Source organism: Staurois parvus, unplaced genomic scaffold (assembly GCF_062004578.1).
Source record: "Staurois parvus isolate SC_StPar_1 unplaced genomic scaffold, SC_StPar_1.0 ptg000118l, whole genome shotgun sequence".
NCBI classification, from domain to species: domain Eukaryota; kingdom Metazoa; phylum Chordata; class Amphibia; order Anura; family Ranidae; genus Staurois; species Staurois parvus.
Window position 1 is genome coordinate 5,379,811 of NW_028317914.1, and position 12,937 is coordinate 5,392,747.

Consider the following 12,937-nt stretch of genomic DNA (forward strand, 5'->3'; position numbering starts at 1 on the left):
GATAACACCGGTGTTGTGTAACCTCCGTGAGGGGGAGGAGGCGGCTCTGATCCCGGGGGAGGGATCCCCGCCATGGAGGGCACACAGGGGGATTCCCATGGACTCTATACGGTCCCGCTTAGGCTGTACATGTATGACCCATATATGAGGTACAGGTAATGTCACTTGTATGTGCTCTGTGAGGTACTTGTACATCCGGGCTATTGTGCAGAAAGAGCGCGCTTTTCGGATTGGGGTTTGCATCAGCTGCCTCCCCCCGCCTCAGCATCTGATTGGTCGCATTAGAATTCCCTCCATTTGAGGCCATGACTTTGACCAATCGTCTTCACTGCTGGCTCCTCATTGGCTCTGCGGACCGGGCGCCAAATGCAAACTGCCGATAAATAAGGAGTCCGGAGAACTGTATGAGCTTGTCTCGTCCTCTGCTCAGTACACCGACACCTCCGTACACAGGCTCCGCGCTTCCCGCTCACCATGCTGTCCTCCCGCAAACCCTTCGGTGCTGTGAATGAGAACATGTCCCCCATGAAGGGCCTGAGCCTGACTGACAAGGAGAACACGGTGGGTGTGCAGCCCGTACCCCTGGGAGGGGGCGATATGAGGGGTGGCTTTGGCGGGTCTTCAGTTGTGTGTGGAGGAAATCTGTGTGTATTGTACACCCGATGTATATAGGAGGGAAGGGGGCTCAGGGCGATTATGAGGGGGGATGTATGCTGAGAATATGGACGGACCTGTCTTGTAGTGGGCACAGTCCTACAGAGATCAATGTTGGGTGGAATGGGGACCACTGGGTGTGGGGCCTGTGGGCCTGCTTGTGATTAGAAGGGTGGTTGAGCCATGTTTTTGCTACCTTGGTTGGGGATGCACACATGGTGCAGCAGAAATTCGCCCCCCCCCCCCCCCCGGTCACACCCAAGTGAATGGGGCTACACTGCAGCCAACAAGTGTGGTCATGGTGTTGCCCAGTATTGGGGTAAAAGCAGGCGGTGATACAATGTATAGCTGCCTGTCTACTGCTCTCTGAAAAGTGATCTGGATTGCTCTTCAGTATAAATGAGCCCATATAGGGATTCCTTGGTGTGGAGACTAACCCTCTGGGTTTGGGGGGGGGGGGGGAGAGAGGAAGGGTCTGTGAGGGCCCCTATGGGTGCCGGGGCTGAGCCTTCTGGGGTTAGGGGGTGGGGGCCCCTATGGGTGCCGGGGCTCAGCTTTCTGGGGTTGGGGGGGGCGGGGGCCCCTATGGGTGCAGGATAATGAGCCTTCTGTGATCCTGTCAGGGTAACATACCTCTGATTTCTGCTGTTATCGGTGAACTGCTCCAGCATTTGTTTGTCCATTGTAATGAAATTGTGATTTCATGTATTTGCAGCCACCTTCTCTGAGCAACACTCGGGTCCTAGCCAGCAAGACCGCCCGCAAGATTTTCAAGGATGCGGAGAATGAACCAGTAAGTTGTTACTCGTGATCAGGGACGGACTGACCATTTGAGCACTCGGGTACTGCCCGAGGGCCCGGGGTCAGTGGGGGGCACTATGAGATGCCCTTGGTACCTTTTCATTGGCTTTTTTGGGTGTGGGTGAGGACACGGGGGGGGGGGGCCCATGATCCCCTATTGCCCGGGGGCCCCATGAGTTGTCAGTCTGCTCGTGATGTCTAATCTGTAGAAGCTGCAAGGCAGTGTCTGCATTGCCTAAGCTGCTGCCATGTGCATTGATCTCTGCACTGCTAGCAATCCGGCTGCTTCTCCTTCCCCCACATGAGCTGTAAAGGTGGGTCTGTGCTGTGACTAGTAAGGTGGCTGATTGTCTGCAGTGTGGGTCTGGAGGAAGTTGCATCATTGTGTTCCATTTGTATCTTGCATAATGGCTCACTCATCCCAACCTGATTGGGAGACATTACTCAACATACAAGGCAACTTTCCTTGTGTCATTGTTTGATTCAACATGTGCTGTGTTGGTATGCACTGTAAAGCGTTGCATTATCATGCTACAATCTTACATGCTGTGATGCAGAATTGAAATGAAATCCAATTTGTGATATTTCATTACACCTAAAAAAACTGCAATGCCAGTGGGGGCATGCGCTATTTAGAGCGTAATTTGTACTTGTGGGAATGGGACAAAAGGGTTAATGTGTATAAGGACTGCTCCCTCGCTGCCCATTAAGGATTGGCACTTTTGGGGGAGAATAGGGAGCGGGCACCCAAATTTGACAGGTACACGCTCCCATTTCCAGTCTGATCGCCTAGGCCAGTGATGGCGAACCTTTTTGAGCCCGAGTGCCCAAACTGCAACCCAAAACCAACTTATTTCTTTCAAAGTGCCAACACTGCAATGAAACCTGAATATCGAGCTTTTGGTTTAGAAAAAACAACTCGTACAGTAGTGCAAACTAATTAACAGTACAGGGGATGACCAGAGACTGCGGAGACAGTACAGGGGATGACCAGAGACTGCGGAGACAGTACAGGGGATGACCAGAGACTGCGGAGACAGTACAGGGGATGACCAGAGACTGCGGAGACAGTACAGGGGATGACCAGAGACTGCGGAGACAGTACAGGGGATGACCAGAGACTGCGGAGACAGTACAGGGGATGACCAGAGACTGCGGAGACAGTACAGGGGATGACCAGAGACTGCGGAGACAGTACAGGGGATGACCAGAGACTGCGGAGACAGTACAGGGGATGACCAGAGACTGCGGAGACAGTACAGGGGATGACTGCTGACCTTTGGGGAGGGAGGGGGAGCGGGTACCTGAATTTGACAGGTACCCGCTCTTGCTTCCGCAGAGTTTTTTTTTTATCTTACCTGTTCCTTTATCCAGCCGCGCGTTGTCTTCCCGGCTTCTGTAGTGTGGGCGGACAGCCGGATGCCCAGTGCGCGAGAAGCGCTGCGCTTTGTGATTGGTCCGGCGGCTTCTGGGATCTGTCATGTGTCCCAGGTACCGCCTTACCATTCACAAAGAGCACTGCTTCTTGTGCATGCGCACTTGGGACCCGGCTGTCACGCACACTACAGCCGGGAAGACAGCGCGCCGCTGGATTCTCCTGGCGTGCCCACAGATAAGGCTCGGCGTGCCGGCTGTGGCACGCGTGCCACGGGTTCGCCATCACTGGCCTAGGCGATCGGAAACAGAAGGTGTCCTCCCAGGTGACAGGTCCCAGAAGACTACAGGACCATTCGTGAAGCGCAGTGCTACTCGTGCATGTGCAGTGGGTACCCGGCTGTGAAGCCACAAGCTATCACAGCCAGGTGCCCGCACTGAAGATGCCGGCCTCCTGGAATCCAGGATGGACGGTGAAACGGGCTGCGGGGGACACACCACGGGAGCGAGGGACAGGCAAGTGGCTGTTTTTAAAAATCAGCAGCTATAGTTTTGTAGCTGTTGACTTTTTTATTTTTTGACAGGTGAGTGAAACTCCACATTAACCGCCTCCCGTCTGCCATATAAGGCAATGACGGGCGCAAGGCGGTTCTGGGAGGACATCATATGACGTCCTCCCATTCTAACCGCGCATGCGTGGCTCCAGGAGCGTGCGGCGATCAGCGGTGCGCTGTGTCCCTCGGACACAGTGGATCACTGATCAACAGCCAAAGATTTCGGCTTGGTCATGTGATCAGCTATGTCCAAGCACAGCTGATCGCATGTAAATAGGGAAGTGCCGGTTATCTGCATTTCTCTCCTCGCGAGCTGTCACGCTGACAGCTCGAGAGGAGAGCCGGTGATCGGCATTCCTCAGAGGGGACATGGGCACTGATGATCAGTGTAGCCCCAGCAGTGTTACCTGTCAGTGCCCATCAATGCCAGCTGTCAGTGCCACATCAATGCAACATATCAGTGGCCATCTGAGCTGCCAGTCAGTGCTGCCTTTCAGTGCCCATCAGTGATGCCTGTCAATGCTCATCAGTGCCAATCACTGCAGCCTCGGTTCATATCCGTGAAGGAGAAAAATCACTTATTTACAAAATTTTAAAACAAAAACTAAACTTTTTTTTCCCAAAAATTTTTGGTTTGTTTAGCAAAAAAAAAAAAAACCCAGAGGTGATTAAATAACACCAAAATAAAGCTCTATCTGTCACAAAAAAAATGATAAAAATTTCATATGGGTACAGTGTTCAATGACCGCGCAATTGTCATTCAAAGTGACAGAACTGAAAGCTGATAATTGGCCTGGGCAGGAAGGGGGCATAAGTGCCCAGTAGGCTAGTGGTTAAAGAAATCACATGATTGTCGGTGGATTCCTCCTGTGAGCCCCTTGGAAGGCTTAATGAGATGCCATGCTAATGATGGCTTCCCCTTTTGCTTAAGTGACACGTTTACATTCAGGTGGAAGGTATACATGTTTTTGAATTTCTCTTGAGTTATGCTGACCTAACTTTCTTTTTAGGGGAAGCCTAATGAACAAAAGAACCCAACCATTCAAGATGAACCCCTTCTGAGAGATAACCCCCACCGCTTTGTCATCTTCCCCATCCAGTATCATGATATCTGGCAGATGTACAAGAAGGCAGAAGCCTCATTCTGGACGGCAGAAGAGGTAAGTGAACTCTGCAGCTGAGATACCACATCCCCTTTTGTATCTGCTCTTGAAATATCACAATGTACAAAACATTATAGTTGGCTGCTAGTGGAAAGCTCTAGACAATGAAAACATGGACTATGCATGGATCTTCAATTTATGCTCAGAATGGCTGGTTTTGGGAAGCTACCTGTTGTTGTCTTTGCAGACACTGTTTAGTTATTGGTTAGCTTTCCCAATTAATTTGGCTTCCTCTTGGGGCCCATTCACACTGATCATAGAAGAAGAAAATGCATAAAAATTATAACTTTAAATCCAGTGGAACTCTTCACACCAGTGTGGTGCACTTTTAAAATTCTTACATGGTTGCATTTCGGATTAGAAATCACAAAAAATGCGCCTCCACATTGAAATGAATGGGAAAACTCCCCAAATGCACCTGCAGTGCATTTTTGGAGCATTTCGAGTTACATGTACAAGTCTCACAGGTGTATGATTGGGGTCAAGTCTATAAAACATGGCAAAAACATATGCGTTTTTATGGTGGAGCAATGTGAAAGGGCCCTTAGATGAGATGGAAAAAGTTTGTTGTAGCAGGATGTATGCTTGCTTAACTCTTTTGCAGGCTTTTAAATGTTTTGGTTTTGTTTTGTCCCCCCATTATAGGTTGACCTCTCAAAAGACCTCCTACACTGGGAATCACTGAAAGAAGAGGAGAGGTGGTTTATTTCGCATGTGTTGGCTTTCTTTGCTGCCAGTGATGGAATTGTAAACGAGAACTTGGTTAGTGCACATATTTTACATGGGTAAAACTAATAACTTTTTTTTTTTTAAATGTTGATCAAGGTTTTGTATTCTTCCAATGTACTGTAATTAGAAATGGCCAACAAGTTGTAACTGAAATTTACTGGAAAGACTCGAGCCCTGACCTTCCTAATTTATGTTCCAACAGGTTGAGCGGTTCAGTCAGGAAGTACAAGTCACAGAAGCACGCTGTTTCTATGGCTTCCAAATTGCAATGGAAAACATTCATTCAGAGATGTACAGTCTTCTCATTGACACTTATATTAAAGATCCCAAAGAGAGGTAAGACTTGTGCTAGCAGGGATGCTGACCCATGTATTCAACTCTATAAAGTCTGCAAGCCTGTTCTAAGACTTTTTATTTATTCCCCTAAACTTCAGGGAGTTCCTGTTCAATGCAATTGAAACGCTGCCTTGTGTGAAAAAGAAGGCAGACTGGGCACTCCGCTGGATTAGTGACAAAAATGCAACCTATGGTAAGCACTAAAAGCTTGATCATGTTGGCTCTAAAGGTATTGCCAACTGACACTGCTGTTACCTGGCAGTTGATTCAGTGTAGTGTTTTGGGAAATATTGTACGGGGATGGTCTTGGTACTATAGGGGCATGGATGGGAGGGGAAGCTTGGTACAATAGTGAAGGGTTGGGACACCCGGACTAATTTTTTTGCTCTATACACCTTCCTGTCCTAGTGAACACTGATAAACCCCCACCCCTTCAATTTGTGGTATCAAAATCTGTCTGGCATTAGTATTTGAGGCAGGAATGATTTTGGTGATTTTCAAATTTGACACCAGTCCCACCAGCTACTGATCTGTAGCCCTGGACAAAGAGCTGTTAGACAGTTTGGTCATTGTGCTGTGGGCACACTTTGTACATAAGGGCTGTGCTTTATACCCTGCTAAAGTGCAAGGAAAAAATTTTCTCTTTAAATACTATGTGACTTTGCACCAGTGTGTGTGCTGCAGATGCACTGTTTTGGTGTGTTTATCACTACCTGTTTAAAAAGCGCATCAAAATAAATGTGAAATCAAAGGAAAATGCACCTTGGTTGCACTTTGGTGTGCTGTGAGTCGCATGTTTAATTTTCACAGGTGCATGCTGGATATTGGGCAACCAGAAATGCATGTGGTGTGTTTTTTTTTTTTTTTTGTTTTTTTTTTTTTTTTTTTTTTGTGTAGTAGTTTGAAAGGGCCCTAAATGGCCATCCAGCAATTCTTGTATGGTGGGTGACCCTCTTTGCTGCTGTGTCTGGTGCCTGTAAAGGGGTTGAGCAACTTTGTTGCAACAATCTGCACTAGAGTTTGTTTTGCTCTGAAAGTGTCTCTAAAGCCTAAAACGGTTTTTTATACATTCCTTGCATAAAGGTAAAAATTGGGGGTAAGTGTCTCAATGTCATTGCACAGAGCTGGTAAGTGTAAACCTGTCTATCTTTTATAAACCGGAGCCTCTATCAATTAAGAGCTAAGTTGCTGTTGTGTTTTTGATTCTTCTACTGGTTGCTAGATCACTACATATTCTGTCCTGTTCTCCCGCCCCCCCCCCCCCCAAAAAAAAGCTTGCTTCTGCATGGTAGGTGCTAACTGGCATATCTTTTCTACTGTGTAGGTGAGCGTGTGGTTGCATTTGCTGCTGTGGAGGGAATCTTTTTCTCTGGGTCCTTTGCATCCATCTTCTGGCTGAAGAAACGTGGGTTGATGCCTGGTCTCACATTCTCAAATGAACTAATCAGCAGAGATGAGGTAAGACCATCCCACCTCCTTCCTTTAAAAGCTAACCCTTTTGTATAGTGGGTTTTCGCACTTGCTAATTGACCTGTCTGGGTTTCTTACAGGGTTTGCACACAGACTTTGCTTGTCTTATGTTCAAACACCTTGTCCATAAGCCATCAGAAGATCGTGTCCGGGAACTGATAACTGATGCTGTCAGAATTGAACAGGTATGTGAGGTAATGGACAACTGCTAAAATGCAGTTCTGTTGGGAGGGGTCACTCCACACCACACGTTCCATACAGGGATGGGCAACCCTTTTGTTCTGTAAGGACTTGCTCTTGTCTGCCCCTCTGAAAAGTGGTCTGCAGTGTATCACTTTTCAGAGACATTTGATAGGGTGGTGAGGAGGCAATAGGTTGACTACTAGCTCCCTGGTTAACTCTGACAAATGCCAACCCATTGCACACAGTTGCAGTGTGGCCCATTGGCTTGAACAAACTGCTTTTGGCAGAAGTACCACCCTCAGAATGCAACATTTTTTTTATTTTACAGTATTTATAAAGCGCCGATAGTTCACTCAGCGCTGTACATTAAAAAGGGTGACAGAAGAATACCAATACAATGCAAAACATGAGGGGTTCGAGGGCCCTGCTCTTTTGAGCTTACAATCTAGAAGGGACGGGATAGTGGTACAGGAGGAGATAGCTGTGGGGGATGGAGTGGTAGGAAGAGTGGAGGAGGTCGGTCAAGTTAGCAGGGGGTAGGCTTCCCTGAAGAGATCGGTTTTCAGGGTGCACCTAAAGGAGAGGAGAGTAGGTGATAATCTGATGGGTTGGGGAAGTTCCAGAGGATGGGTGACACCCTGGAGAAGTCCTGGAGGCGGGCATGGGAGGAGGAGACCAGGGAACTAGAGAGAAGGAGGTCTTGTGAGGAGCGGAGTGTGCGTGCTGGGCGGTACTTGGATATTAGGTCAGTGATGTAGTTCGGGGCAGTATGGTGGACAGCTTTGTATGTCAGTGTTAGGATTTTAAATTTGATCTGTTGCGCAATCGGAAGCCAGTGGAGGGATTGGCAGAGGGGGTTGACATAAACTGAGCGGTTGGAAAGGTGAATGAGTCTGGCAGCCATATTCAGGATGGACTGAAGCGGGGATAGCCAGCGGCGAGGCAGGCCAGTGAGGAGGGAGTTGCAGTAGTCAAGTCGTGATATGATGAGGGAGTTGATGAGCTGTTTAGTGGTTTCTGGGGTTAGGAACGTGCGGATTTTGGCGATGTTGCGGAGGTGGAGTCTGCACGAGTTTGTTAAAGATTGGACTTGGGGCTGGAAGGATAGGTTGGAGTCCAGAATGACACAAAGTACTCTGGCCTGCAGGGCGGGTTTGATATTGGCGTTGTTGGATGTGATGGAGAAGTCAATGGGGGGTGGTGTCCGGGCTGGGGGGAAGACAAGAAACTCTGTTTTGGAGAGATTCAGTTTAAGGAAGTGGAGCGACATCCAATCTGATATGTTGCTCAGGTGTGTGATTCGGGCAGAGACCGAGGGGGTGAGGTGGGGGGTTGAGAGAGATTTGTGTGTCGTTGGCATAGAGGTGGTAGTTGAAGCCGTGAGAGTGTATGAGTTGGCCAAGGGAGGAGGTGTAGATGGAGAAGAGAAGGGGCCTGAGGACGGAGCCTTGAGGGACCCCAACAGAGAGGGGGAGTGAGGGGGAGGTGGTAGCATTTTAGGTAACGCTGAAAGAGCGTTGTGACAGGTAGGATGAGAGCCAGGAGAGAGCAGAATCTGAGGCCGAGGGAGTGTAGTATTTTGAGGAGGGGGTGGTCAACTGTGTCGAAGGCCGCAGAGAGGTCAAGGAGTAGGAGCACTGAATAGTGGCCATTAGCTTTTATTTTTGCTTGCCACAAAGCACTGCAACATATGTACAGCCATGGGCAGCTACATGCCATTTTTAGTGGGTGGTCAAACCATGCCCTCCCTGGGATACAAGTTTGCAGGAGCCATAATAGCTTGATACTGTATTCTTTGCCCCTCCTATTAGTCATTGGGTGATGACTACAGGGCCATCCATATGCTAAATAAAACATTGGTGCACCTCTTTAAAACTAGACTTGAGAAATTAATTTTATTCCTCATATATTAGGAAGTTTTAACCTGGGACTATAAACATTGCTTTCATCCTCTAGGAATTCTTGACTGATGCACTGCCTGTGAAGCTGATAGGCATGAATGGTGACCTGATGAAGCAATATATTGAGTTTGTGGCAGATCGTCTCTTGTTGGAGCTGGGCTTTAACAAGGTAACTATGTAATAGAAAAAAAAAAATGCTATCTGCAACTTCAAATACATCTAACATTCTACATGACTCGCATTGCATGATGGTTACAAGAATAGTAACGTACATGATTTGCTTTGAACCAAACTTGGCACCAGAGATTTCTGTAGGCCTTTTGCAGCCCAGAACAGGGAACTGTTTTTTTTTTTTTTGTTTGTTTGTGTTTTTGTTTGTTTGTGTTTTTTGTTTGTTTGTGTTGTGTTTTTTTTTTTTTTTTTTGGTTTGTTTGCTGGATTTGCCTTCATAAAGGAGATTTACTTATTTTGTCATTGAAAGAGGTTGAAATCAAAGTTTGGTTGACCTCAGCACAGTAAAAGGGAAGTCTTATTGGATGCAAGTTCTGGTTTCACCCTGGAGATTACCTTACTTGGAGAGACTTCCTCTGACTATGGAACAGGAAGTGAAGGGAACCAATGATCTTCCTGCAAGTGAGACATAGAGCTGCCTACAATGCTGGGAAGTACTGAGAAGGCGAGATGCTAAAGCTTTCAAGGAAGGAGGACCCCCTCAACCCTACACTGCACGCAGCTCACCCCCTGAACTCTGTATGCTGCTTTCACACCGTTTTTTTTTTTTTTTTTTTTTTTTTTTTTTTCCCCCCCTTCCATTTTTGTGTGAAAAATGGATGACCATCAAATCCTATAGAACTCTTTAACACTGGTCACTTGAGGATCCTCTGCAAGTTTTCAAAGTCATACCTGCTGCATGTTTTGTGCAGTAAAAGCACCAGATTTACCTCTGCTTTGAATAGAAAAAATGCACATGCAGTTGCACTTTTAGTGTGGTTTGAGGCTCCTACAAGGGTGTGGAAATTTTTGAAAAAACTACTTGTCCAGGGTCTAAATCGGTGCCCCAATCTTCTGGTTTTTCATGACAATCTACTTGTCCAGTAAAAAACAAAAGAAATTTTAACCAAAACCTTCTTTAAATCTGGGGCTTTTAAAAGCAAAAGGGTCTTTAAAGCAACTTGAATGGTTAATATTTTTAACATTGAGCTGTTTATCTCCTCCTCCCCTCCCTGCCTGTCTCCAGTACCTCACCCAGGTACTGGGGGAGGGGGGGGGGCGGGCAACCTTGCAGTGTAATGAGCACAGATTGGCTGCTCGTCATGGAAGGGGAGTAAGTGTAACCTGTGCAGAGGACTAAACTGGCTGCTGCTAGCAAAACCACAAATGTGTAATGGTGGACAGATGTGTATGTGCAAACATATGTAAATTGCTGTGCTGCCTCTACTGGAAAATTAATTAAATGAAGAAACTACCCTACTACATATAGGGTCCCCACAAATGTGCATATACTGCAATGGACTGACAAATGTATCCCTCCTACCCTTTGACTAAATAATAAACCTATATATATTCAACATGCTCAAACAACAATTGTGCTATAAAATTAATCGCAAATATACAATACCGTGAAATTCTATGCAAAAGACAATGTGTTTTGAGTCCCAATCAATATGCAAACATAAAAGTTCCAATGTGGGAAAAAAAATCTGCATCCACTGTCAATACTAGGTGATACAATAGTTAATCTTCTTAACTGTAGCAATCCTCTGCGAAGTGCTCCCTCTCCAGAGCCCCACTTGCCAAAAATAATTGACCACCTTGAATGGTAAGTCAAATATTGCATTAGATGTTGCAGCACTCCCCTGCAGTAAGTTGGCCGTCTGTGTGATCTTGACAGCTCTATACACTGGTAACTGACTCAATATTTTTTTTTTCAGGTACCTATATAGTGCTGTCAATTTACGCAGTGCTTTACACATATTGTACGTTCACATCAGTCCCGAACCCTCAAGGGGTGTACAATCTAAGGTCCCTAACCTACATTCATACATACACATACTGGGCCAATTTAGACAGGAGCCAATTGACCTACCAGCATGTTTTTGGAGTGTGGGAGGAAACGGGAGTACCCGGAGGAACCCGCACAGGGAGAACATGCAAACTCCAGGCAGGTGGTGCCGTGGCTGGGATTCAAACAAACGACCCTAGTAATGCCAGGCAGAAGTGCTAACCATTTAGCCACTGTTCTGCCCAATATGTGTAAACACCTCTAGATCAGTCGCTTGTGAAAACTTCTCCAGAACATCCACAGTACTCCACTGCCATAAAAACATCAAAGGGAAACTTCCATAGCATAACACCGTATTTATTCCGCTGTGGAAGCAATTTGGGCAGCAGTGCTGCTGCCTGAATGCTTCTGCCTGACAGGTGCTTGCCCACAGTTAAACTGAAATGACTACCTGCCCGGAACTACTTGTCAGGCGATATAAAATGAACATCCCTGTCATATCTTTTTGACGCAAAGCCATGTGCAATTCTTTGTTTTACCAGACTTCTTCATTCACAGGGGGTCCTGGCTGTGATGGGTAATTTTATTGTCCTGCCTAAGGGACCTACTGACTTCCCTTTTTTTGTTTCTAGCTTTTCAGGGTAGAAAATCCTTTCGACTTTATGGAGAACATTTCTCTGGAAGGGAAAACAAATTTCTTTGAGAAGAAAGTTGGTGAATATCAGAAGATGGGGGTTATGTCAAAGGCATCAGACCACGCATTCACTCTAGACGCTGACTTCTAAATGAACTGCTAAATCTTGACAGCTGTAACTTGGGATACTTTCAGCATGCAGGTTGGAAACTGTAAAGTGAATGGAAACTTGTTACAGTAAGGAACTAATAAGCTACCGGCATTATCTCATCAGATGTGGCTTCAAATCCCTTCTGACAGATCTACTATAGTGTCTGTGTTTTGGCACATGCTAGTTTACAGTAGGAGCATGAAACACTCATGGGTACAAAAACTTGTACAGCTTGGGGTATTTTAAAGGGTGCTGTGTACTCTGCAGGGGAACTGCTTGTTGGCAGTTTTTTTTTTTTTTTATGTAACTTTTTTTAATGTATTTTAAAGTCAAACTGTGGCACTTTAATAAAAGTCTTTTAAAATAAAAAAAATTTGAGAAGTGTGTAGTTTTTTTAAGTTGGTGGCTAATGTGCTACAGCAAGGATATTAAAGATCCTGTTAAATCGCCCTTTGTGTCAAGTCAGTTGACTTCAAAATTGAGAAACCCTCATTTTTAATAGACCCCTAAGAGTTGGCTGCTTTTTTCTAGATGAGAATTAACATTTTTCCAGTGTCAGATTTGACTTGTGGACTGTCCCTGTAACTGAGTTGCCCCTAATTCAATCAGCAGAAAGCATGAGCTTCGATGCTGGTAGAGCTCGGCTGTGACTAGTTTTCTAATTCTGACCAACTGGTTTCCGGTGTCCAAATTGGAATCCAGATTTCAGGGGTGTGGTGTCTCCTGCCGGGAAGTTGGCTTCTGGAGAAAATTGCTACTCCTTGGTTATAGGTATCTTTCCTGAATTCCTCAGAAGGGAGTGTGGCATCAGATTTCCCAAAATTGACTTCCAGGACAGCACTTGAGAGCAATATTCATTCCAGATCAACTAATGTATAAAATCCTTCAAGTGGTTGTAAAGGCAGGGTTTTCTTGCCTTCATGCATTCTATGCAGACCCCTACATGCAGCTCCAGCTACCCCCCCTATTCTTGCCTAAGCTGGTA

At 46.2% G+C, this 12,937-nt stretch overlaps 1 protein-coding gene across 1 annotated transcript; it reads left to right on the top strand.

Moving 5' to 3' along the window:
* Nucleotides 1–399: 399 nt before the first annotated feature.
* RRM2 (ribonucleotide reductase regulatory subunit M2) lies at nt 400–12,325 on the top strand. The gene is made up of 10 exons (XM_089672037.1): nt 400–561; nt 1,370–1,447; nt 4,394–4,543; nt 5,192–5,308; nt 5,478–5,611; nt 5,710–5,804; nt 6,936–7,069; nt 7,162–7,266; nt 9,221–9,334; nt 11,800–12,325. Exons 1-10 carry the CDS (start codon nt 475–477, stop codon nt 11,950–11,952), a joined length of 1,167 nt encoding a protein of 388 aa, XP_089528163.1. The 5' UTR covers nt 400–474; the 3' UTR covers nt 11,953–12,325.
* Nucleotides 12,326–12,937: the final 612 nt, after the last annotated feature.

What these genes read in the sequence shown, in the direction of transcription:
- RRM2 (XM_089672037.1), top strand. Translation starts at nt 475, where the DNA reads ATGCTGTCCTCCCGCAAACCCTTCGGTGCTGTGAATGAGAACATGTCC. An exon ending in TGACTGACAAGGAGAACACG is followed by an intron (nt 562 to 1,369) that starts GTGGGTGTGCAG and finishes ATGTATTTGCAG; the next exon opens with CCACCTTCTCTGAGCAACAC. An exon ending in TGGAGCTGGGCTTTAACAAG is followed by an intron (nt 9,335 to 11,799) that starts GTAACTATGTAA and finishes TTTTGTTTCTAG; the next exon opens with CTTTTCAGGGTAGAAAATCC.